At 35.3% G+C, this 27,696-nt stretch overlaps 1 protein-coding gene across 10 annotated transcripts in view; it reads right to left on the bottom strand.

The window, feature by feature from the left end:
• The window catches only part of SNF4Agamma (SNF4/AMP-activated protein kinase gamma subunit), a 559,866-nt gene that overhangs the window by 242,148 nt on the left and 290,022 nt on the right, over nucleotides 1-27,696 (bottom strand). The window contains exon 1 of one of the 10 annotated variants that reach the window (XM_085810589.1): nucleotides 12,226-12,705. The exons of the other annotated variants lie outside the window; for them this stretch is intronic. Coding sequence (XP_085666715.1) covers nucleotides 12,226-12,309 — 84 coding nt within the window. The 5' untranslated portion in view covers nucleotides 12,310-12,705. Of the gene's footprint in view, nucleotides 1-12,225; nucleotides 12,706-27,696 lie in introns of those variants that run through there. 10 annotated transcript variants of the gene reach the window in all.

The raw sequence follows: 27,696 nt of genomic DNA, 5'->3' as shown, positions 1-27,696 counted from the left end.
TAATACCAGGCATGCATTCAGAATTCTGCTATCAATTATTCTGAGCGACGCAATTCATTGACGTCATTCGATAGTATACAAAAGACTCGGAAGAACTGTAGGTATGTTGAAATTTAAATTAAAAGAAATAATTTCATTTTTGTTCTGTCTGCGAGTGTTCTTTATATTTCATATATTGTTTCTACACTCTGCTTTCTCTTTCTTGTTAATTCTAATCATAAATCATGTATTAGTATTTAGTATATTCTTTGTGGAATTTAAACCAAATTGCGTGAAATTATATTGTTAATTTACGAATGGAATATGGCCAGATTTTTATTTGACTCATTTGACAATACGTAAATCATATTTTAAAAGTATGATGCCCACAAGGAAAGCTAAATAAAGAGGTAGATAATTAATCATTACATTTGGGGATGAACAATCACATTGGCATTTAGAAGAGAGTTCTTCACTAAAACTTATCTAATAACAGTAAGTTATTATTTACAATTCCAAAATATCGTACTGCCACACAAAAATTAATGGATCTCATTACTAAGGCAGACGATGAAATTATATGTATGCAATACTGTGTGGGTGTTAACTCCTAACCCTATTTTATTGCACAATGTTTTACAAAATGTGTCTTACAAAATTTTGTTTGTTTATGTAACACGATATTTCCTTTGTGGGGATGAGTGTGCGGGCGCTAGCGCTAATATATATAATTACAAAACATTTTTTTAAAAAACATAAATTGGCTCTACATTTCTTATATATACATATATAAACACTGCTCAAAACAATAATGGGTTATTGTGATTTCGGTATGAAATAACTATATAATCGGTAACTTTTTAATAAAATGAAATAGAAGAGATTAAAAGGGAAAATTATAAATTTAGAAAGTTGAGAATATGCAAATTTTGTCTGTAACGTTTTAGATAAGGAGTGAAAAGCGACCGACAGCATTCCCTTTGTAGGAGGAGATTAAAAATAGCTGACACACGTAGAATTCTTTGTAACAATTAACACAATGTCTCAGTAAGATAACATAGATGATTTGGTAGCCTGTAAGGCCATTAGTAGTTTACTGAAGCATCAAACACAAGCCGTTCTAGCGGAAGCATTAGGAGTTTCTCAAACTGACATTTCCAGGCTAAGGAATCGGTTTAAGGTAACTAGAAATGTTCACTGAAGATGGGGACAAGGTTGTACAGAGGCAAAAACACAAAGTGAGGATCAGTAGTTTCGATCAAACAGTTCGAAACCGAGCAGTTCCGCCATGTGGGTTTGTATACTCAAAAACCTATAGTTTGTGTTTTGCTGACACAGAACCACATGCTGCCTGCAAGTGGGCAGCGGAGTATCTCCGATGGGAATGAGATGACTGGTGCTCTTCCAGTACCTCCTACATACATGTATGTAGGAGGTACTGGCTCTTCACGGACGAGTCCGTTTTATTGTACAACCTAACAATAGGTGAATTCTCATCTGGAGAAAACCTGGTACGCGGAATACGCCTGCATTTGTGCATGAATGTGTCCGATTTGGCGAAGGCAGAGTGATCTGGACCGATATCTCTATCAATGGCCGCGGCGACCTGCACATTATTAGGAATGCAATACTGACGACTTAAAGCTATAGGAATGAGATTGTCAGACGTATTGTGTAACTTTACACTGCTTCAGCAATTGAGAATGTATTCATTCTCATGGATGATAAACACCAGGACACATTCTATTCAGCTAGTGGACAATTTCCTTTCGACGAAGTAATCCTTCGAAATTTCCTTTCGATAAAGAAATCCTTCGAATGGATTTGCAAGCATGTTCTCCAGAGATGAACCCAATAGAACACGTTTCGTATATTCTAGACAGAAGGGCTGCTAGTCGCTTATCTCCCTCAGAAACAATTCAGCAGTTTGAAAGGTCTCTTCTACAGGAGTGGAAAAGAATACCCCAGTCCCTTATTGATTCCGTGCCTTGTAGGTGTGCAACATGGCTTTCGGTCAGGAGAAACCACACCTCTTATTAAAATTCACTTGCATCCGATAAATCGCATTTTTTTATTTGTTTGTATAATATGCGCAAATTGTGCATTTTTGTCTACTGCCACATATCGTAAGTAAAGTCTAATTATTCCTTGTTCATTTTGCTTCTTTTTCTTTTCTCTTTCTTTAAAACACCTCTACGTCCTATATCAGTCACTAAAACATTTCCACATTCGCAGCTTGCATATAAAATCATAATATCCCCTAACTGTTTTGAGCAGCGCATATTTCTAAATAGTGGTAACACTAGTTGTAGACGTTCTTTTCTGTGTTAAAAATGTATAATTTAGCATTTTGGTGATGCAAATGCATATTTCTTTACCAAAAAACAATTTTTGTCTTACTTTTTTCTGTCCAAATGGCCTTTTGTTTTGATTTTCTGCATAGTGTTTAATTTTAGAAAGAGAGGCCTTAATTTTTCTCAGTTAGTTTTATTACGTATGAGAAACCCGAAACAATTGGGTAACAAACATCTCTAACTCGGAGAATTTAATTTCAACCACAAAAACCGCTTGCAGACACTAAAGCACTATATCTTCTTTTGTTTCATACTGTTATAGAGTTTGGGTTCACTTTGTAGAGACATCAGGTTATTTTTGGAAGCAAGCAAGATAAAAAATTAGCAACCGCCTTCGCCGGGAATCGAACCACGGACCTCTGGAATACCGGCCCAGCGTGCAGAACCACTACACCACGAAGGCACGCTAGGAAGGCTGGAGAAATACCTTATAACACACTTAAGATACTTCACACACTTTCTGATGTTAAAAGACAGTAAAATCTAAGCTATTTTGACGTAACTGAACACTGCAAAATTGTAGCTGAATCAAACATTTGATCTATAGTAGAATCCAGCTAAAAAAGCTGCATGACAATCTTCCAAGAATATATGCAAAATTTCCTAGCGAAAAACTACGAAGGCAACCAAAGAACAGTTGAATGAATTGAGTAAGTCCTATGAAATCGTAGGATTCAATATTGACTTCCAGTTACAGCATTTCGCCCCTAGTTTCTTCCCTTAAGTCTTAGTCTATAAAAGATTAAGATGTTGAACATTTTCACTTGTAAATATTCGGATATCGAGACGTTTCAAATTCATCGGCAACTCAGAATGCTAGCTAATTTCTTTGGATCTTTGAAGTTGAGTCCTTCAGCCAAGTATCCCAGATAAGTAATTTTAATTTTACTTCTATTCATTTTAACTTTCTTATAATACGTCTAATTAATTAAGCAATTTTAAGAAAATTTAAATTACGTTTAATTAATTAACCGATTTCCATCTTCAATGCAAATAAAAACTCATATAATGTTTTATGTATGCATGTATCACAGCAGATATCCTTGTGTGACATGAAAATTCCAATTACATATTTGACTTCAATACCACTCCTCTGCTCAAAAGGATGATGAAAATGTCATGTCGCAAATGTGAACTTCAGTAACTGAATATAGCTGTTAAAGGGTGACAGCGCACTCTTTATAAAAGAAATACAGAAAATGTATTGCCTGGAACACTCGAGCTACTATGCAAATATGGAATTAAAGCATTTTAAGCCGTTCGACACAATTTCGCATTTCAAAGCAGGCTGTGAATATTTGTAATCAGGAAAATTCCTTTAACTTGCAAAGCTCTAAATTCTCGTAGCACACTTAAGGTCTTAGGGGAATGAAGTCAGTGATAACATAACAAGTTTTTTTTTTTTTTTTTTTTTTTTTTCCGGGGTGGGACATGAATTTAATTTTTACATTTCAGTGATCCCGTAGAAAACGCACTTCTACGGATCTGCAAATATCCACTTATATATGGATCTTATATAAGTTGAAACGCACTTATATATGAATAGTTTGCAAATATCCGCCTGGAATACCTCGTTTTAAATAAACTAATTTGCATACATACAGCAGAACTATAAATATTCTCATAAACTGGAATCAAAACAGTCCATCTGGATGTTTGAAAAATTCAGATAATTGTCTTCCCCCTTCCCTTCTATACGCTACACACGAATTCACGATAATAAATGACTGTGAAGGAATTTTATTTTTTCGTTAAATTAATAAAAATTTAATATCATTCTTTTATTTATCAAGACACTGAACTCATTCTCCTCTGAAATAGTATAAAATAATATTAATTTTTTCTAGCGTATGCGTTCCTAAAACTGAAAACATATTTTTATTTTTACTGCACTAAAACTTAACAAATAATTATTAATATTGTTACGAAATGTCCAGGCGCGGTAAGATAGCTTCTCCGCAAAGCAGCTTTAGGGTTACTATAAAATGTCAAGACACGGAAGGGTTACCACATTTGGCGAGAAATTGCCCGTTTTGCGACAAAATTGGCGATTTGCCATGGACGGATGGAGAACCATCTGGAACGCATTCTTACCGGTTTAGCTCAGAATGTTCTCGAACACAAGCCAAAAATTATATAAACCCTGCTGGTACGCGGAGAGTCAGTGCGAGATAGTTAGTGTGTCTCATCTAGTTAGAACGTGCGGAGACGATCGAGTTGACAGCCAGCTAGCGAGTGCCGAGTGGGTCGTCGAGTGCATCGAAAGAGTCTCTTAGTGTATCGCGGTTAGTGCATCGTCGAGAGAGTGTGTTGAACTCCGGGAAAGACTGAACCGAAGAGTCGGGACCTGTGCTCTGTGTGTCGTCGATTGCATCGCGAGTCGTAGCGTGGAGAGTCTCGAGAGTACGTGGAGTTCCGAGAAAGACCGAGCAGAGTCGGGAGCTGTACTCTGGTGCTTTGCAGTGAAGCTGTCTCCACCGTTATAGCCTGATAGTGTGAAGGCTGTGTCGCTGATTGTGTCAGCGTGTGTATAGTAGTTCTTCGGCGACTGTTAAACGTGATTTTGGAGCTGTCCTGATTAATATTGGCTAAATAAAGTGCGTTTGGATATTTCATCAAGTAGTGTTGTCATTATTCACTCCAAATCCGCACAAACCCCGTAACGAACGTAACAAAGGAAGAAAATAACGCAACAATATCATCATAATCATACATAAATCGCATGACCACTGCTTGTTAAGGTTTAGGAAGAGTCGCAGAGTAAACAAAGATATGTAAAGCTACATAAAGTATGTAATTGTTTCCTACTGTTCGAGATTTGCAAGAACTAACCGTTCTCCTTTCTCCTAAGAAACTTAAAATAAAATAACTTTAATTCTAATGCGTTATATTTATTTTCAAACTCCGTAAAACTACAACAAACTACAACAAAGCTCACACGGTTGCCACTCTTACAGTGACAAACTATGAAAGAAAGATAACAACTGAGGCTGGGTTCTAACATCTACTAAAGTTTATAGAATTAATATTTGTCCTTAATGCCTGCATGTGATAAAATAAAACGTGTGTCGTAAATACCTGTATGTATTAACATCTGCACGTAAACTAAATATCTATAATGTAACACGTGTTCACCAATCTATATGTCGTACATATTCATCTGAAATAGTTTTTAAAAAAACGCATACTGAATATACCTATTTTCTATTTTATTCTTTCTCTCCCTCGTGTATTTGGTCTCTTAGTCTTGTTCAGCATTAGAATTTTCTGATGTAGGGTAGCAATAATGTAAGGATAAATAATATAAAAGTACGCTAAGTCAATAAAAAGAATGGTATTAAAAGTACTAACTGTAACTGACTTCTTCGAAATTCATTCAAATATAGTAATATATTACAATACAGTATTCATACATCATCTGATACATAACCATTTATACATAAACTAGACATAACCATGTTATGCCATTAATATTCTGGTTCGCCGCCCAACTGGGACAGTGGTTAGTATTTTCTGACTACTGAATGAAGGGCCCGGGTTTGAATTCTGGAGAAGGCATGGATGTTTTTAAATGTATAGTGACTGTGCGGCATGGGGGGGGGAAATGCGATCTGCTGAAATTCCTCTCGAGAGGTTGGTTTTAAGGGAAGAGGAGTGGGAGACCCTCGGACCCATTCAGCCCGGGGTGCTCTCCTTCAGAAGTTGGGGGAACTGAGCAAAGTCGTTCTGTCACCTGCATGGTGCTCAAGGCTCTTGCCAACAACAGGCTCAATTTTGATTCTTCGCCACGACGAATTTCGGGGTCGTACTCTGATTCAGACACGCAAGATTAGTCACAAGAACAATAGTTTAGTTCAGTTATAAAAAAATGCATCAAGGAACAACAAGAAATAAAAACAAGTAGAATAAAATTAGTAAAATACCACAAGATGGTTAACAGAATTCGTATGAAGCTGGTAAAATCCTTTTCTGCAAGTGTGCGTGGAAGCATTAAGTCAAAGATTGCTTAATTACAGCGAAAATCATAAGAATTATCAACGATGTAAGCAATTACAACAATGAAAGAACTTTCTAGGAGAAGAAATCGCTTTTATTTAGGTTAGGTACATAAGGAAAACCATGGAAACTTTCTTCGTTACAAAAGTATTATACTAATGTTTATATATACACATGCGTGTGTATAAAAGTGTATGCTCAGCTGAATACATACTACACGATAGTACGAAAGTGCTATTTCAAAAACTTCTACATTTCATGTTTAAACCCTTTAATAATAGAACCAGAGGTAAATGTTCCATTTTGGTCAATTATTTCCTTAGGTCAATCAGCTGCTCGCGCTTTCTATCGAAATTGCTTTCAAATTTCAGTACACACACACATATACACACTGCTTTCTCTCCAAAGTTGAATGACGTTCATGGAAAATTATGATCACAAGCCTGTAATTTACTTGAAAATAATATAGAATATATAAGCATTGTTAAATCATGGATTAAAAACAAGTCGTTATATAGTCAAAATAAATTAAATGTACAGACATGTTTTAAATCAACAGGCAAAAGTAATGAAAAAAAAATCTGAAAGGTTTCAGATTTTAAATTACGTCCAAAGGGGCGACTTTTTTTTAAAGTTTTGTGTGTTACCTTTATTTATTAAATATCTTTATATATTTATAAATAAATATCCTGTTCTTCACACTTAAACCATAAAATTAAATTCCACAGCCATATCGCAAAATAATTTTAAAATGAGCATATTTTTAGAATTTAAGATACACAGTCTCGCGAGCTGGAGACATTTTTGCCTTCGACTCCCATACAGTTTTGCCATTGCTCGCTTTGAAATCGTTGAGTACCTTAATCAAAAATTCGTTGAAGTGTTACGAAATATGAAATCGATTATAAAACAAATTTCAAATTCCAAACTAGGGCTTCCAGATGCCCATATTCGGTGGAAAATTATGTTATTCAAAATTGGATGGCTCTAGGTACCGTTGTTTTATCACAATGCGAAAAACATACATACATTTATGGAGATTCTTCATTATTTAATTTCTTTAAATATAAAACAGGGCTCTAATATTTGGTGGCAACAATTTAAAAAGTGATTTGCCGTTTATAGTGAATCAACGAAAAATGTCCAAAAAATGCTAGAAATATTCATGGTTTTAATTAACTTTCTGTTCCTTGGATATGGTATATAAAGAGTGTTCTAATTACATATATATATTATATATATATATATATATATCCGCGAACTGAAATCAATAAATACTTCGAAGAGATTGTCTTCGCCGTGCTTTGAATATTACTGTAATCGATCAACTTATACATACATTTTCCGTTCTTTTACTCTGTGCCATTGATCCTTTCATGACAAATTCAGAGTTCAGCAAGCAAACTATTTCGAAACATTAGTTAAAATAAAAAAATCTCTAATGCAGAATGTTAAGCCATGATTTAATGTCAATAAATAGTGGTCACGTTACGCAATATTCTAACGAGAGATTGTATAGAAGATGCTTCAAGAAAATTATTATTGCTCTATGAGGAAAACTGTAATGGTTATTACTCATGTAATAAATGACCTTCAGTTGTAATTTATCACTAAATATTAGGTTACGTTTTACAGCAAATCACTCCAGAGCTATCTGCCATCGACTATCACGAAACAATGAATGCATAATTTCAGTTCAGCAAATCGGCAGTACGTGCGCATTTCAAAACCAGATAATACGAGGAAAGAGAAAAGAAATTTCTATCTGATAGACGTTTACGAACACACGAACACAGAATTAAATGATTTACCTACCTATCGGACAATTCAAATGTTTTTGAGAACAGCTGCTAATGCCTCACGGTGAAGTGCCATCCATCATTCAAAAAGGATATCTAGAAGTACATCTTGATTTGATTGTTATTCATATTTTTTCTTTTCAAATCTCGTTTTCCCTCTTTCAGTTCATTAACATGCTGTTATTGTTCACATGGTGCTGTTTACATACATACGCAGTAGTTTCATTGCTTTCACTTCCTGTAGCAGCTCATATTCTTGTGTAGAAAATGACGAAAGGTCATCAATGACTAACAGATTCATACGCATCGACTTCCTTCAGTTTACTTTTACTTTTTTAATTCATTCAAATTTACTCCTCTGCTCCCCACTGGTCACATATGAATTGACTTTCACTGACTCTCAACCTGCTGGCCAGCGAAGACTAACAAAGTTTCCAGGCAATGCTCCACTTTCATTTCAATTTACAGATCTATTTAAATTTACTTCGTCGTTCTACAGTCACGATTCACTTATTACCAATGCAGAATAGTGATTGTCAGCCTCTAGGCAGTGACCTAAGGATGACGATAGCGCTATAGCTGTTGGTAGCCAATAACCTTATCGGATACAACTGTAATTGCATATAATTTTAATTCAAAACTCTTATCTAAATTAACAGTTGCCCAACATCGGTATTTGACTCCAAGTGACCCTCTAACTGTAGCTCACCAGCAGCCAGCGGAAAATGACGAGCATCTGACTGACAGACTTAATGGACATCGGTGTGCTTCAGTTTGATTTAAATAACTATCTAATTTTATTACATGATCTCACAGTGGTAACCTAATGGTTAACACTACGTAACATTTATCCTGCAGGATTGCAGGTCATAAGAGACCAACCGAACAGTGGACAGTATCTTCACATTTAATTTTAACTTCAAAATATGTCTGAACTTATTGACGTGTTCCACACTGGCGGTCAACTGATTGAACATTACTGGTTTATTCTATAATTGAATTCAATTTTAAGATTTATTTTATACAGTATTTCTCAGTATTCGTAACAAAATGGTTGACATCTAAGATCCTAAACCTGACCAATAATCTTGAAGACACTGATATTCATAAATATAATTTAAAACGGTAACTAAGTTTAGTGCATTGTCCCACAACGGTGATCACAAATGATTGTCAACCCCAAAGTAAACGATGCTCTTTGCCCCTGATCTTTCAGTTTAATTTTGTTTGAATAATCTAACTAAGATAACTTTCAATACATATAATTTGTAACATCAAATATATACATAACTTTTATTAACATCTGAAGCATTATTTCAGTTAATAAAAGATCATTCTAATGCCATTATATACTGTAGCTGGTACGGAATTATGTCGATTTAAATCCTCCCGACTCCAGTACTGATTTTTAATTTATATCAATTGAGATACATATTATTAAAAATTAAAATTAAGGTTTTCAAATTATTTGTTTTACAAATTTTAACAAATGTGCAAGCTTATTTACTTTAAAACTAGTATGCATAAAACTCAATAAAGGCACTATTTTATTTACTGCAAATTATGCACATAAGTTTATTAACTGCAGATTATTATTAAGTCTTAAGACATTGGAATATTTACTGTAGCTTATACCCTTAAGGCTTAAAATAGCAAGAGTTTATTTTTTACAGGTTATATATTTAAGTATTTAAAATGAAATTCACTCGTAATTAGTTCGCAAGATCAGCACTCCGACAGGAAGCTCACAACCGATTGAACACTTTCTTCTCAACAAATCTAGCTTGAAAATAAACACGAGAGCTATAAATGACAAAAAATTTCTATTCCACAACAGCGTCAGCTGATGTTAAGAGTAATTAATGGCTCATTTCAGTCTTTTCCACTTCAAGATTTCTGGAGGCGGCAACAAAAAGACGTCCCCGCTTCAGAATTTTGCTTTTTTTCTGCAGGTGTTTAAATAGAAAACACCAAACATTCGTGTCTTTTCGGGCTTTCTTTCTATATCCCTCTTGCTTATAGTTGCTTATAGTAATGGGGAGATTCATTTTTTTACATGGGAGGGAGGTGTAAGCGTTCGATAAAACGATAATACATACTTTACCAAGCGTAATTATTTCATAAAAATGTATATTATTAATATTGGTTATCGATGCCAAGGGCATTAATGTTGTATTCAAACAATATTTAAATACGAGTTTTAAAAAGCGGACAGACATTTTGACGTCTTGCATACTTCGCAGTCACTTATTGACTTTAGTGTGGATCCTGAATGGAAAGGCTGCAATAAGATTTTTTTTTTTTTTTTTTTTTTTTTTTTTGTCTGTCTATAGAGAGAGAGGCTGAAATGAGTCCATTTGAAAAAATAGGAAAGATGGGAAAGCCTGAAATGGGACATAACCATCCTTAAGAATTTATTATGTTCAAATTATTTATACAATTGATTATGTTCAAATTATTTATACCTGACTTAAATTTGCGAAACTTCCTGGTCTGAGCGATAATTACGGACTTGAGTGAGATACAATAACTTACAATTTAGTAAAACTTGAAATATTGCCATCTATGCACTCCTGATTACGCTTGTAAAACTTATTACAGCACTAATTTATTGAACATTGTCGAATTCCCGTCCCATCCTTAACTACTAGCTAGTGCATTATAATTTCTTATCGCTCACAGACGATGAAATAAAAGGTCTGAAAGTCGACACTAACGACAGTTGTCGTTAGTACCGTTACTAATAATAACAGCACTATTTTATTTAGTGTATCTGCACAGTGACACTTTTTTAGTATTCTTGTACGTTTATTATCATTTCTAGTACTTTCTTCCTTTCGAATAATAACGATAAAAATAACATGACCGATTATGCATGTGTTACATTAAAATTAAACCTATAGAAATTCACATCTAAAAGTAGCAAAGACAGCAAGAGTTACTTACCAATTCGTCTTCGTATCTTTAAAAATTTGGTACAATAAAATATCTCAATAAACTGTATTTTGAGGCTTTATTTACACATAAAGGTACACTGGAAACAGAATAAAACGAATTCAAATTCGCAGTAGGATTACGTCATTCAAAATTGGATGGCTCTAGATACCGTTGTTTTATCACAATGCGAGAAACATACATACATTTATGCAGATTCTTCATTATTTAATTACTTTAAATATAATATAGGGCGATAATATTTGGTGGCAACAATTTGAATAGCTCGGGCTTTAACTTACTTATCCATAAATACACTGCAATATATAATGTAATATCCTCTTCTGTATGTTTTAATAACATCTTTTCTTAAGAGAATATAATGTCCATTATATTAATCGATTAATCAACTGATATTATATTTATTTATATTTAATGCCACATTTGGTCTGTAACAGGCTGTTATTTTTAAAGTACCCCAGTAATATGCGGATTTCCGAAACAGCACGGACCTCAAATCCGCCTTCTCCCAGAGGCGTCATGCAGAGATCAACTGTAATTAACTGCAGCATAGAAAACAGGAAACCAAATCTGGAAATCGGAAGGATATAGTGGGAAACTTAATTGAAGAATAAGATCAAATAGTTGACTGGAATATTTTTTGAAATCAGCTTCATTAAAAAGAAAATAAACAAAACATTTTAATACCTGACATGAAAATTTTCTGTAACATATAAATATTTTGAATTCACACGAAAAATAAATTTCAGAATTTTAAATTTAGCCCCCTTTTAAAAAACTTCCCAGGAATAAAATACTTCAAATATAAAAGTGCTACTCAAGAAGCGAAGAAAAAATGCGAATTATATTGACGTCCCTCCCAAAAAAAATTACAATTCAGAATCTCATTTTTGCAACACAAATGTAAATTTAAAATTTCTAAAACAAGGAACACATTTATAAAGGAAATTAAAACTTAAAACCAATTAAAATGACTTTTCAAAACGCGCAACCGGATTTTAGATCGAAGTAGTTAAAAGCGCTCGAAGGGTCAAGACATTCCAGGACACGAGTGCATGTGTCCTTGAGGGGTGCACTAAGGACAGTATTCGTAAAGTATCCGTTAAGAGTATCAGATCGAAAGAAAAATCGAAAGCTCTTACCTTCCAAAGCCATTGCAGCTGTGATGCTATCCTTTGGGAATCCAAAGACTGGCTTCGAGCACTCCGACGATACCCACCACTCATATTTACAAAATTCGACACCTGCTACTGTGTATGCAGAGCACAATTTATTTCTAGAAACGCGATAATTTCCTCTTTTTTAATATTTTTCTTTGCACACATAAAAAAATAGTTCCTAAAGTAGTTACATTAAATAAATTCTGACGGCCTGTCAAAAAATTTATCCGTTCTCCCCGAACATGCAAAAATTCTCATACATAATATTAATATTCTCAAAGACCAATAAAAATGAAACCAATTAGCGCCCTCAGATTGGTAACAAATATCGGCGTAGAATTATCATTACGTGACATTCCGCAAGGGGCGCTCGCTTTTCTTCTATTTCATTCGATTCATGATCGTTTTGCGGTGCAAAAATTTTCTCCTCTCGCCTCGAAAAATTTTCCTGCTCGCCCCAGCTGATACGGATTCCCGGCACATGTACATTAACTAAAATCGGCCGCGAGGGGGCGTGCATATCGCACTAGTCACGTGCCAGCCGGAGAGTATTATCAGAAGAACGGACGGTAAGTTGGGCATATTGTTGCTAAGCGGCCTATGCAGCAAAAGCTACCGTAAAGGTTGAATCGATCACTTGAGAGTTGTGCGTAGGCAAAAAATACATAAATACTGGGAAGAATATTGAGCAGGGAAAAAAATAGCTAAGCATGCTAATTAATGCTTTTAATACTGGGAATAAATGTTTCACTTTTGTAATTTATTTTACTAGTTTCCTACGTTTTCTTATTATAAACATGTAGTAATTATCTAACAAAATATATTCATTCCGTTCAGTTAAAAAATTTTGAAGATTGCAAGTGTAGTAAGTAAACTGACGAAGAAATATGCCTACGCCCTAGAAGAAATATGCCTAATTAATTAAATATACCCAAATAACACAATAATCACAGTGAATCAACCCAAAATGCAACTAAGGATCTAATGATGAGTCAGATGCTAATTTTCCTTGGATCCGAAACACATATTTCAAAGTTTTTTTGTAATTTTATACATTTATTTATTATTATTTCAAGATTTGTATTATTCTTTTATAAGACTTCTTTTCTTTCCTTTTTTTTTGGGGGGGGGCTCCTAAAGCAACTTCATGCAGTTATTTATAAAATGCAAATAAACTGTTGTTTTAAAAATTACATTACAATGCTCGAAAAGTGCGAAATTATGAGGACCAGTGTTTCAAGTGAATGAAAACTCGGATAAAACCGAAATCCGTAGATATTTCAGATAAAAATTATAGATGCAGTGACATTTTGGTTCACGAACTTTATTCGTTCCTGAAAGAGGTTCGTCACTCGAAATATTCGCAGACACGAACAGTATTTTCCATAAGATTTAATATAAAATGAATTAACTTGTTCTCGGATCCGAAATGATTGAATAAAGAGAATAATTTGTATGCAAGTGCATAATACAAAAATGATAGAATCTGTTAAATCTAAAGCGTACGTAGTATTAATATAAATATTTAACACAATACTAAACATACTAAAACACAGGAAGACTTGAATAACATTTTACCGTATCTCTAACGAAAGAAAGCCGAAGGTGTACGAAAAAAAGGTAAAGGAACCAAATTTGCAAAATATTAAGGAAATCGCATTTCATAAAAGCATGAGATAGCTTACGTCTACCCCCTATATTTTCCCCCTCTATTTCTCTTAACACAGCTTGCCTCTACTTGAGAATTGCCAGGCCGTTTTCCCATTAACAATTTGTTCAATTGTGTTTATTTTGGCCTATGTTTAAAACGTTCCTAAAGGAAGACATTGGCAGTGCAAATATTTATACCACGGCTTACTTGTTTATACTGTAGAGTGATTAGGATTTTTGAAGTAGGAAACGCGAAAAGTAAGCAGTGCCTTCGCTGGGACTCGAACCTGGACCTCTCTGTACGTGTCGAGTGTGCTACCGTTACATCACGAAGGAGGGAGAAAATACCTTATATAATCCCCCTCTTTTAAAGGGCGTCTGGGGATTAGGGTACCAATTGGTGGTGAAGAATCATCATTCACCACCTTTTAGTTCGGGCGCCACTGTAGAATCATTAAGATTTTTCAAGTAGGAAACATGAAAAGAGCAATGCCCGCACTCGAACCTGGACCTTACGAATACCCGCCAAGTGTGCTGTACCGTTACACCAGGAAGGCATGCAGAAAGGAGAAAGTAACCCCCTTAAAATACCGCTTTATTTATACCACGGCTTTATGAAGGTAATAATACGTTTTAAGCCTCTGGACTTAAAAAATATTATTACGTTGATAAAGCCGGTACTCAGTACCTTTGCACTCTGAACACGTTTCGTCCACTGCATTAATTGCATTGAGTATTACTTGTTGCGAACTTGTTCGTATTTCGAAACATCGTTTATCATCCAAGACATTTTTCGTATCGAAAATGTGTTCGTGATTCAAGATTCCACTGAATAACAATATCGCTAGAGCATAGGGTAGCACAATATCAATTTTATGTTTCTTTACATACTCCTAAAGAAGTTTTCGTACAGGAGTTTAAGAATCCGAACTGTTTTGCTAAAGTCATATTTCAATAGAAATACATTGCCACGTACTAAAATTAAGAATAAAATGCTGAAAGGTAACAAAACCAAATCCGTTTGCAATGTATTTTATTTTCCTTTGAATTTTCTTGAAAGTGTCGTCCGGAATTTTTTTACTTACTTATTTATTTTTGTTGTCATGGTCTTCCATTTCTTTGTCGCAATGTTCTGCAATTTCTATATAATAAACTTAAGAAGTAGCATCATCTTACTATTTAATAAGCAACAGTAGTATAAGTAACCTCGATTACGATAGCAGCTCATCCATATATTCGAAAACTTTAAATAATTTAAATTTTGAGTATCACATCTCAACAGAAATATCCATTTTGACTGTTCCCTAATCAATTTCGACGTTCCCTCTCCCATACGAACGGACAGATTAAAGGACTCTTTTTATCTAAAAAGGATTGTAAAATGGACTAAAAATGGATTTAAAGGGGATTTTTTTTTTCTCGTGATATCTCTCTCTCTCTCTGTATACATATTCGTAAGTATATTACAGTATCACAAATTTTTATTTTAAAGTAAAATTATCCTAATATTATTTACGCGCAATATGCTGCAGAAAAGTAACCAGTTATGGATAAAAAGTACGAAATTTAGATCCAAATCCACAAAGGCCCCAAAGAAATGAATTTAAAAACCAATCCAACCAGTAGAATCCAAAATTCTCTACAAATCTGTAAAAAAATTAACTAAATGTCATCATACAAAAAAAATTACAAAAAATATATCCGAATATCTCCCTCCCCTTGGACCACTATCTCTCTGTTCATCTAAACCCACGGACCTCTAAAACACGCGCCGAGTATGCCTGCCACTACACCACGAAGGCATGCTAAGAAGGCGGGAGAAATACATTATATACTCCCCCTTTTAATGGACGACTGAGGATTAGGGAAACGATTCGCCATATCCTGGTGGTTAGTTCGGACGCCACTGTAGAGACGTTAGGTTATTTCGTAGCACGAGACATGAAAAATAAGCAACGCCTTCGCCGGGAATCGAACCACGAACTTCTCGAAATACGCGCCGATTGTGCTGACCACTACACCACGAAGGCATGCTAAGAAGACGGGAGAAATACCTTATAACGTAAGTATATATGTATCTAGCACAACTCAAAAAGATTAGCCGTAGAACGTTGAAATTTTGTGTACGGGATTGCTGTAACATCTAAATCTGCACCTCCCTTTTTTATAATAATCGATATACGTATATATATATACCCACACCCATACGTCCTTACCCTCGGCTTTTACTTTCGCAATCGCCGGTCGTAATCATATACATCCAATTAAAGAAGTGTTTTAAATGACGAAATTTTTCATGTTTTTATAATGCCAAATTTAAATAATAATAATAATAATTTTCGACAAATAATGAAATCTAACTTTTAATGCGGTCTCCCGATTACTATAATTATATTTAGGAAAGTTATACACTCGTTATGAAAGAATAAAAATATAAGAAGTTTGATTCCTGTATGACAAACATTTACTGGGATATTTAATTTCAAAATTTGCAACTTTTGATGTCATTTTCAACTTGCCTTGAGGGATCGGTTAAATAACTTCGAAAAATTTCAGGAAATAAGTTTAAATGAAGTGCGGCAAAAAATGCGTATAGTTTAATAGGCCGTTAAAGGAAGTCATCCGAATTTTTTTCGATAAAATTTAACAATGAGATTATTTTTTACTTCTGTCTAGAACTCCAGAACCAAATGCGTAATACTGTTTTTATTTTTATTGCATCAAAATTAAACAAAGAAATTAATTTCTATCATCTTTAAAAAAGTTTTGGCATGTATCTTAATTTAAACTTTAATCTTAGCATCCCGGCAATATCAGGACAAGCTATCATTGTCTTAAATTTAACTAACAGTTGCACTAGCATTTAAGATGGAGCACAAAAATAAAACTCCAACCTAATGTTTATTGCGGACTGAAGAGAGTACAAACTAAAACTCAAAACACGCAAAAACTATTCACCGCAGCTTGCGTAGTATAACTAACAAAATTAATTTTGACAATTACAATTTAATCTTCAGTTTCTATTCGGCTAATTCTCGTCAATCTAGAACTGTTAATTGATAAATTAAACACTCACTGGGAGTCAGGACAGCTATCACCCTGCAGTTTCAAATGGCTCAGTGAAGTGCTATGTAAACAGAAACTGAATCGTTGCCAATCCATTCTACCTAAATAACAGTAACGCTCGCTGTTTCAATTTATCCTAATTTGCATTCTGCTAAGAGTCGACGAAAAAAATACACAAATCTTTAAATCCAATCTACTTAGACATATTGTTTTCTTCTCTTGAAAAATAAAATAAAATAAAATAAAATAAAATTAACAGAGCAATGCACCTTATCCAATTTAAGCTTAACTAAAAATTTAAAAGAAAGCAATGAATTAACAACACGTTTAATTTTACTTCGTCATGAAAGAATAGAACAAGCGAGTCAGGTAAGTAAGTGGATTGCGACGTAATCGAAGTCTGAATAAATCAAATTTTAATGTTATAAGAATAGGTTTTTTTTGGGGGGGGGATAGATCTACAAGCGAAATCCTGTGTGTTTTTCTGTACACTCTTTTGCTCGAAAGGGCATAAATCCTGTGTTAGAAAAGGAGAAATGTTTTTTAAAATAATTTTTGAATCTGCAATAGCTCATCATAGTCGTTACTTTAACCACAATTTTGACTTCAGCCCTGTAAAAATTATTCGAATAAACTAATTCATTTGTTGAATTTGATTTCCTTGAAGCTTTCTTTCCCTACTCACAAAAATATACCTACTAGCTAGTGGCATTAATTAGAATTTAAATTTTCCCAGAGCTTTCAGTTTTTCCCTTTCATTAATTTTTTTGCTCGATACATGGCACTCGGTTTATTTCGTTTCCACGCCATCTATTGCTTTAGGCTTTTCATTACCATCCCTACCGAAAAATTGCTTTGCTTCTGCAGAAGAAGGACCTGTATCACTCAGACTAGGAATTTCTAATTTGCTTTTAATATCTAAAATTTTCCCAGTCAAGAAATTAGAAGTGCGTTCAAAGTTTTCAGTAACACCCTGACTTTATTCACATAGTGTGGCTTGCCTCTGGTTCCAGCCCCCCCGGGCACTAGCCCTTTTTAGGCTTTCGCTACTACTAAGGCTAGAAGTGGTAGTAATTTTATTTTGGAGGCACCTAATCGGCGGCTACCATTACTTCCTGAGAGGGGACACAAAATTTACATCTAAGCATTCTCCGGGATTCGAACACGGGCCCTTCGATATCGCAATCGGTGTTTTGTATTAGCTGAGAAATGCTTGGCGCCAGAGCGGAATCTTGGCTAATGGCGCATGCGCCGCCGGAATTGGCACTGAAATGTATTCTGTGAGAAACTTGATTTTTGTGGTACATTCGAAGTTGCGATTCATATGTTACGCTGTAAGGTGAAACCTAGCGCCAGAGAGTCGCTATAAAAAATAAATGTATTGAAACTGTGTAATGTGTGTGGTGTTATTTTATTATGATATATAGCTATCGACGGGAAATAGAATAAGTCAATTCAAGTTTTGTGGTCCGTCGAGCCAGAGCAGCTAATGAAGTTTATGAGACTGTGATATTACTTTCGGTTTGTGAAATGAAGAATTACATTGGATACTTTTAGACTGAAGTTCTGTAGAAACAAAAGGTAGGTACCCTTCTCCTTTTTGAAGCTCTTTATTTGTTTATTGACTTTTGCTAATTAAAATGTCACTAAAGGAGGTATTAACGAAAAAACGTACATTGAAAACACAGTTAACAAAGTTAAAACAAAAAATTGCGGACGAAAATGTCCAAGGAAGTGACTTGGAAGTACTAAGGAATAAATTTAAAGTGTTTGACACAGAAATAAATTCTAATTTCGATTCTTTGTTCGGGTTATGTACGGAAGAAAGTATTGATGCTTATGTAAAAGAGAAAGAAGAGATTGACGATATTCTGTTAGATGTAGAAGTCGAATTAAATCGTAAATTAGCTAAACTTTCCAAAGAAATTAAATCGGAGCCTTCGGTTTGCACGAATACTGAGAACAATGTTAAATTACCCAAAATTAATTTGCCAACGTTTTCGGGTAACTTACATGAGTGGCTTTCACTTAAAGATATCTTTTTAGCCAATGTTGACTCAAATCCTAATTTAACAGATGCAGTCAAATTACAGTACTTAAAATCTGCGCTAAGAGGAAATGCTTATCGTATTGTGCAGTCAATATCTATAGTTGACTCTAATTATAAATTAGCCTTTTCATTACTAGAAGAAAGGTTCTCTAATCACCGTGAACAAGTGTATGCTCATCTGAGACGATTTATGAATATGCATCCTATGCAAAATGAGTCTGCGTCAGCAATATTAAACTTAATTGACATTACAAATGAATGCGTGAGATCATTAGAAGTTTTAAATCAGAGTGTTAACGGTTTTTCTTCCAATGTATTTGCATACATTTTAGGGCAAAAATTAAATCCTAACACCAAAATATGGTGAGAAAGAAAATTAGAGAAAGAGAATTTGCCTAATTTAACAGATCATATAGAATTTCTTAAAGATCATGCAAGAACTCTCAACGCTTCAAATAGTGTGACTAACACAAAAAAAGTTACACATAGAGTTACCGCTGTCGTTTCCAATGCAAATGAAAAACATATGGAGAATTCGTGTAGGTTATGTAATTTGAGCAATCACAAGCTTTTTAATTTCAGAAATTAAGTGTAAAATAAAGGGTAAAATTTGTGAAAAAACAGAATTTATGTTTTTGTTGTTTTAATTTGCACGGTGTGAGAAATTGCCGTTCTAATTACTTGTGCAAGAAGTGTAAGAAAAAACATAGCTTTCTCTTGTGTTATCAAAACGAAAATAATTCCGTTGGCACCACAGTAGAAAGAGCAGACACTTCAGATCAGGAGTTGGGTGATAAAAACAGCAATGCGTTAAATGTATACTGGTGTGCAAAAATTAAGGAGACGGTTTTTTCAATATAACTTTGTACAAAAGCTTTCCAAATCAACACATTTATTACCGTAAGATCCCCAATACGTAAGGACATGAGTAATGTAAGCAACACTTACTAAAAGAAAAATCAGAGGGATAAAAAGAAGCTTTATTGAAAAAGTAGCATGGAGCGCAATGCGACTGAAGGTCGAAACATCCCTGTGATGGGTGTCCAGCAAGAAACATCCGGTCTTTAATAGGGGATATGATCTCCCGTGACTGCTAGGCAGGTTTCACAGCGTCTGCCCATGCTGAGAATGAGGATGTAAATGAGTTGTTGCTGCCCATTCGTCTCGCAGCGCCAATCGAAGCTCCGGAATCGTTACTGGTGGTAAGGTACGAGCTGCCAAGCGTCTGCCTAGAAAATCCCATACATGCTCGATGGGATTGAGATCCGGAGGTCGTGCCGGCCAATCCATACGTTCAATATCCTCACTCTCTAAGAGCTGTTCGGCAGCTACTGTGCAATGACATGGTGCATTGTCGTCCATGAAAAGGAACTGCGGACCCATAGCGCCTCTAAAAAGACGCACATATGGAAGAAGAATCTCGTTACATTAAGGGGTCCCGTTGACTGAACCTGCGTCGAAGATGTGAAGGTCTGTACGACTACCAAGCATGATGCCTCCCCAAACGAGAACACCGCCACCTCCATACCTGTCTCTTTCAATGGTGTTCGAGGGATGATTGCGGCTTCTCCGCTCTCTCCAGATGAGTATGCGATGAGAATCGCTACTCAGACTGAATCTGCTCTCATCTGTAAAGAGTACTCGTCCCCATTCATTGTCTCTCCAACTCCGGTGTTCCCGGCACCACAGAGAACGCCTTCTCCGATGGGCAGGCGTTAGAGGTACACACCGTACAGGGAATCGTGCAAACAGACCACCACCGAGCAGTATTCTGGCCACGGTAAAACGCGATATCGGTCGTCCAGTCGCCTGTGTCGTGTGTCTAGCGATTTCTCCCGCTGTCTGCCGCCTGTTTCTTCTGGCCTGTATGGCAATATACCGGTCATCTGCGGGTGTGGTTCCTCGTGGACGACCACTACTAAACCCCCAGATAGCTGTTCCTGTAGTTTGAAGTTGTATCCAAAGTCGTGAAACGATGCTGTGAGCAATTCCGAACTCTGCAGCCACACTTGTCACACTGCGGCCTTCCTCCAACTTCCCAATGATTCGACCTCGGGTAAAAGCATCCAGATGTCGTCTAACAGATTGATTATTCGTTATTTCTCGCTGAGGCAGCAACTCGGTGTGATTTTAACTGCTATACGGCGTGCAATCTCTTTGCCAGAAATACTGATCTTACACCGACAACATGCTTTATATTACTCAGACACTCCCCCATTACGTCTACCAGCATATCTGCGCATGTGCTACCGTACATCACCTTACTTAATCTCCTGATTGGTCTTTCTGTCTGCTCTGCCTCTTCGTTCAGCTGATATGCTAATTTTTCGACTTCGTCCTTAATTTTTGCACAACAGTGTATATGCACCTGCATTTCAAGCTAAAACTCAAAACGAAACCTTTACAGCCGCTACGGGTACTAACAGTGGGAAAAAGGTGATTTTATCTACTGCCTTTGTATTCATTGAAATTAATGATGGAAGTTTAATTAAGGTGAAAGCGTTATGTGATAGTGGAAGTGTTTCTTGTTTTTGTACCACTGAATTAGCGGACATACTTAATTTAAAAAGGGAAAAGACAAATATTTCGGTTTGCAGTATATCAGGTATTTCAACTACGATAAAAAGAAAAGCAGTTGCCTTTATATGTAATCAGGAACAAACGTATAAAAGGAAACTAGAGGTTTTGGTAATTCCAAGAATACCAGGTTTAACTCCCGCAAAGTTTATCGATGTTAGTAACCTTGCGATTCCTGAGAAGGTGAATTTAGCGGATCCGGAATTTTATATACCAGAGAAAGTAAACCTGTTGCTCGGCGCGGAAGTTTTTTATGATATGTTACGAGCAGGTAAAACCTATGTTCCTAACACAGGCTTGATATTACAAAATAGTGTGTTTGGATATACAGTTAGTGGAAATGTAAATGATTTACGGAGAAATAATTTGTCGTATTGTGGGTTAATAAATGATAATTCGGACAGTGAATTGAAAATGTTTTTCGAACTAGAATCATTAGGAATTAAAGATGATCCTTATTGTCATGAGGAAGACAAAGCATTGGAAATATTTAATAAGACAATTTGTTTTAAAGCTGGTCGAAGTTACTTTACCTTGGAAATGGGACTGGAGGGAATTAGCTGATAATTACCGAGTAGCCGAAAATAGATTAAAAACTCTTGCAAAGTGAATGAATTATGACAAAACACTGTTTTCTACATATAGTGAAATATTAGATGATTATCTCAAGCAAGGTATCATTAAGAGAGTGTCAGATGGAAATATACCTCTCGGTAAACCAGTGTTTTACCTACCACACCAACCGGTATTTAGAGAAACCAGTGCTTCAACGAAGACTAGAATAGTGTTTGATGACAGCTCACATGAGTTCGGGCATTGAACGATTGTCTATGGATAGGGACAAATTTAAATCCTAATATGTTCCATCTGCTAATTGTTGCAGTTTCAGCGGATGTAGAAAAAGTATTTTTGCAGATTACTTTGGCAGAAAAGGATCAAGACGCAGTGCGATTCCTGTTTGTGGAAAACACACAATTAAATGATCTAAAACTAGCGACATATAGATTCAAGCGCGTAAATTTTGGAATAAGTTAAGTCCGTTTTTGTTGGCTGCAACAATTAAAGAACACATTAGAAAATATCGAGATGAGCAGCCAGATGTATTTGAAATATTGAATTCTTGTGTTTATGTTGATGATTTTATTACTGGACAGGACAGTATAGATGAGGCTCTAAGCTTATCGCGAAAAGCTAAAGAAATTATGAGTGCAGCAAATATGAACTTGCGTAAATGGGTATTTAATGATCCTGAGCTGATGAGAAAACGGGAAAAAGAAGAGTTCGAGATCCATCCACATAAAATCAATGACTCAAACGAGACACTTAAGATCTTGGGAATATCTTGGGATACTAATGAAGCAGTCTGAGTATAGACACAGACAGTTTGATGGAATTCCTTAAGAATACCATCTGGGCGGTTTCCCTCTGTGTTCGAAGATTAAATTGGGTCGGAATTCAGTAAAGGCGTACGTACTAGGCCTAAGGCTAGTTTGACTATCATCCTATTTTAGAAAGAAAGCGCTATAGGTGATTTCAAAAATTGAACCTTTGAAGATGATCTGAGTTAAAACAACACACAGAGTAGCAATTATTGGTGGTGCTAAGCCAACAAAAATCAGCGTAATATTCATAAATTTGAAGAACTAGTTTCGAAAATTTAAATATAGAACTTTCTTCTTCAACCGCAGAAGTGCAGTTACCACTGAAAAAGAAAGCAGGACTGTGAAAATGCGTGGACTTAAAATGCCAACCAATGGGAAAGTGAACGAGCAACACATCTGCCGCACCCCTGTACGGAGTTTCGTTGGAGTAGCATTATCAGAAATATCATCAGTATGTACCTTAACTTTATATCATATCGTTAATGCTTCAGTAGTTTCAAATGAATTTGAGAAAGAATTTTCGATTTATCAGACCATGCTAAATCTGGAAGACCTGCAACTATAAACATAGACGTATTGAAGACGTTTGTGAAGGACCCATGGTGATGTAGAGATGAGTTTAACCAACATGAGTAAAATCTCACATCTCAGTCAACTCGATAAAGATAATAAGATAGGAATTTAGATCATTTATGAGTTTATTTTTTTACACCACCAATATGAAGAATTACAGCACTATGAAACGCGAGAAAAATGGAATTGGGTTCTATAATAATACTAGGCCTCACAAACAATGATTGGACTAATGAAAAAAGTATATTTAACCTCTAAACTAGGTTTATAATTGCATAAGATCTTCCTGTCAGTTTTAGGGGATTATGCGAGAAGCTGTTTATCTTGAGCTGTTGTCGAACAACACTAATAACACAGACATGGCATACTAGATATGGTAGTAGTATGGTAATGGTATACTACCATTTGTTCGTCGATACATATGCCCTTCTCAACGTCAATATGACCAGAAAAGCTCAACTGTAAAGACGTTCTCAAGTAGAAAAGTACAGCGAGAAGACTTAATAAGGTTGTGAACGAAGACTGGGGAATTGGTTTCGTAGGCCAGTCTGTCATTTAGAAATTGCCTTAAAGACTGCAACTTTTTCCAGTCGATGCAGAGATTCTTGAATACACAATGGCTCAATAGCTGAGATGATAACAACCAAGCACTAGTGACTATTATTCTTAAGTTCTGTTACTACGAAATCTACAAAACTTTAAGTTACATCTAATTTATCGAAAAGTCTCTTGATTTCCGCCACAAACATATGCGAAAACGAGTTAAATACGAGCAGTTATTAATCAGGTTGCTATAGAAGCAGGAGCTCCTTTTGGTTCATGGGCAGCGCGTTTAGCAACGAAAGAAATTGTTCACAAACAATGCTCCAGTCTTTGTCGTGCTTGTGTATTTAATGCAATTGGAAAAGTTTGTGGCCTAATATTGCAGACTACTGTTCTGTAGTCAGTTACTTTAGAATAGGCACTTCGATGTTCTTCAGTTCTCCCCCTCCCCCCAAAAAAAGAGAACTATGCAACATACCATGGTAACGAACGCTGCGGGGGGAGGGAGTCGAATTCTCTAATTTGCTAAAATCTCCTAACGCGCTCTGGGCAGTGATGACGACACACATGACGATCATAAATGAAGGGAGAGTCGTTACGACCTCAAAGTGCTTAAAGTAACAGACTATAATATATATAAACTTAAAGCATATAAATTTATTATTAAATTGGAATAAAATGAAGGCAATTCATCTATAATATAATAATTTCAACCGTGTGTAAGAGGTTTAACACAGTATCAAAACAAATCCAATTAAAGAAAGAATTCATGGTAGAACAAATTCGAAAAATAAAAATGCAAAAGGGAAAATATACAAAATTATACAAATAAAAATTAATCTCTTTTCATTGAAACTCCAATTCAGAACTCATCAGGGGAAAATGAATTAAAACTTCATAGAAGTCGATTAATATGTTTCGTTCTCCTGGTCCATTTGAGATCAAAAAAACCGTAAAAAGATTTCATCAAATTTTTATTAAAGATTTAGCCTATTTTTACATTTCTTTTTATATTTCTTTATATATATATTGTTACGTTTTTCCTTTTCTGACACCAGTTGTTGCGTTATTTTCTTCGTTCACGTTCGTACGGGGTTTGTGGATTTGGAGTGAATAACGACGACACTTCATGAAGTATCGAAACACACTTTATTTAGCCAATGTTAATCAGGACAGCTCTAATAATATTTTTTACAGTCGTCGGAGATCTACTATAAACACGTTGGAACAATCAGTGACACAGCCTTGACACTGTCAGGGAATAACGGTGGAGACAGCTTCACTGCAAAGCACCCGAGTACAGCTCCCAACTCTGCTTGGTTGTTCTCGGAACTCCACGTACTCTCGAGACTCTCCACACGATGCACTCGACGATACACAAGAGTATAGCTCTCGACTCAGCACAGTCTAAGACAAAACTCGACGATGCACTAAAAGACTCTCTCGATGCACTCGACGACCACCTCGGCGCTAGACTTCGAGACACTCGCTCAATGACTCACTATTAGCTCGCTAGACGAGGCACACACACTCAATGACTGACTATCAGCTCTCTAGACGAGACACACTCTGACTCGCCCTCTCGACGAGGCACTCACTCGATACTGACTATCTCGCACTCGACAAGGCACTCTCACTCGCCCTCTCGATGAAGCACACTTACTGACTGCGAACCAGCAGGGTTTATACAGCTTTCGGCTTGTGTTCGAGAACATTCTGGGCTAAACTGATAAGAATTTGTTCCAGAAGGTTCTCCATGCGTCCATGGTATATAGCCAATTTTGTTCGCCAAATGGGCGATTTCTCGCCAAATGTGGCAACCTTGCCTTCCCTTGCTATTTTATGGCAACCCCAAAACTGCTTTACGGGGAAGCCATCTTACCGCGCCTGTACATTTTATGACAATATATATATATATCCCATCGGTTTGTATCCATATGTAAAGTATAGCTTTATTCTTGTTTTTAACTTTCACGACTTTATTTCCAACACCTTATAATTATGATAACATAATTATATCATAATTGCAAAGAATAACTCAAATATATACGTGTTTGAAAATGAGTAATCTTTGTATCACACACAATTGCATTAAATTTTGTTGCTAAACATAATAAAAAAGATTTTTTGTTTTTTAGCAAAAATTAAGCCTTGAAAAGAATTTCCCTGTTTTAACGTTGCGTCCATGGATAAATTTGAATCGATTTATATAGTCTTGATTGCTATTATATTGATTTAAGTATGAAGGGCAACATAACTTCGGGACATTCGTGTATTTTCATTAAATAATAAATAACAAGACACACCGCCTCCATAAAAATCTTTAAGCGACTTTTATTTCCGCGACCATTCGTCGTAAATATACGAGTCCAATAGCAAATTTGTTTTAAGTAAATAAAATACTCATGTTTTATCCTTTTAAAATTTTAAAAATGAATTCTTTAAAAGCTAGGAAATCTGTTTTTTCACGCTATCCTCGCGGTGACTATTGTTATATTTAGCAAAAGTTTGCTGTTATGTAGGATAACTTCTCTTTAAACAAAAATTAACAAAATACAAAAAAATTGTTTCCCGTACATGAAAAAAAAAAAAAATTGACCGATGTACTGAATTTTAAACTTCGAGATCATATTTTCAGGGGGCACACACATGTTGAAGTACGAAATATTTGCATTGGTACGCAACTAAAAATGATATCTCTATTTAGACGAAGGTTTCAGATAATAACAGAGTAAGTGACAAGCATGGTTATGTAGGCAGGCTATCGTGGAAAGTATTGATCTAACTAGAGCTTACTTACAGTATCTTAAAAAATTCGTTTTCTAGAAAATAGTGGCAGGTTTCAATATCGGTATATATTCAACTCAAAATCATTACATTATTTGCATAAATTAAAAATATTTGTAGCTATATGTTTGGTGATTATTATCATATATGGTTCTAAGCAATAAAAAAAGCATTTGAATTTTAATAACATACTTTTAGAAATCGAGAACTTATAAATTACATGTGTGAAAATCCTTTAGGCATACTATATGCAACAAGATTATAAATCAAATAATGTTACACAATAATAAATAACAAATAAAATATCACTGAATGATATTAAGGGAAAAAACTCAACTCGAAATATTCTAATTTATTTTTTTAACGAGTTCCTCAACGAAAGCTAAAAACAATGTTAAAAATCCCAGTGTTAAAACTGAATAACTCCGTTAACCTTTGTCGGAAACGGCAGTCAAACGTTTTGTGTTTTAATATTTATAATAACCCTAAACTTTTACCAAAAATGAGTATAGACTAAGGGGAATGCATAAAAAAAATAGATCTCGTAATTTTTACAAAACTGATTTTGTAGATTTATAAATGCCAAAACATAAATATTAGAGCATTTTAAAATTTTGTAGTTGCATGTACAGTGTACTCTAAATTATCCGGAGGTGGATTATCCGTGCTGGCGATGCTCACTCACGCACGTTCAACGCTATGCGCAAGAATGGATAAGAAGCAAACTCGCGCAAGACCGAGCATCCTCTGGAAACTACTGAATTGCGTCTTTAAGTTTAGTTTCAATGACTATCTCGTACAATTCGTTCTGCGTGTGCATAATCG

The sequence above is a fragment of the Stegodyphus dumicola genome, chromosome 2 (genome assembly GCF_044657685.1).
Source record: "Stegodyphus dumicola isolate Sdum_Otavi_A_Nest chromosome 2, ASM4465768v1".
Taxonomy (NCBI): domain Eukaryota; kingdom Metazoa; phylum Arthropoda; class Arachnida; order Araneae; family Eresidae; genus Stegodyphus; species Stegodyphus dumicola.
Note: the sequence above shows the minus strand (reverse complement) of the source record. Positions and strands in the feature narration are given on the sequence as shown.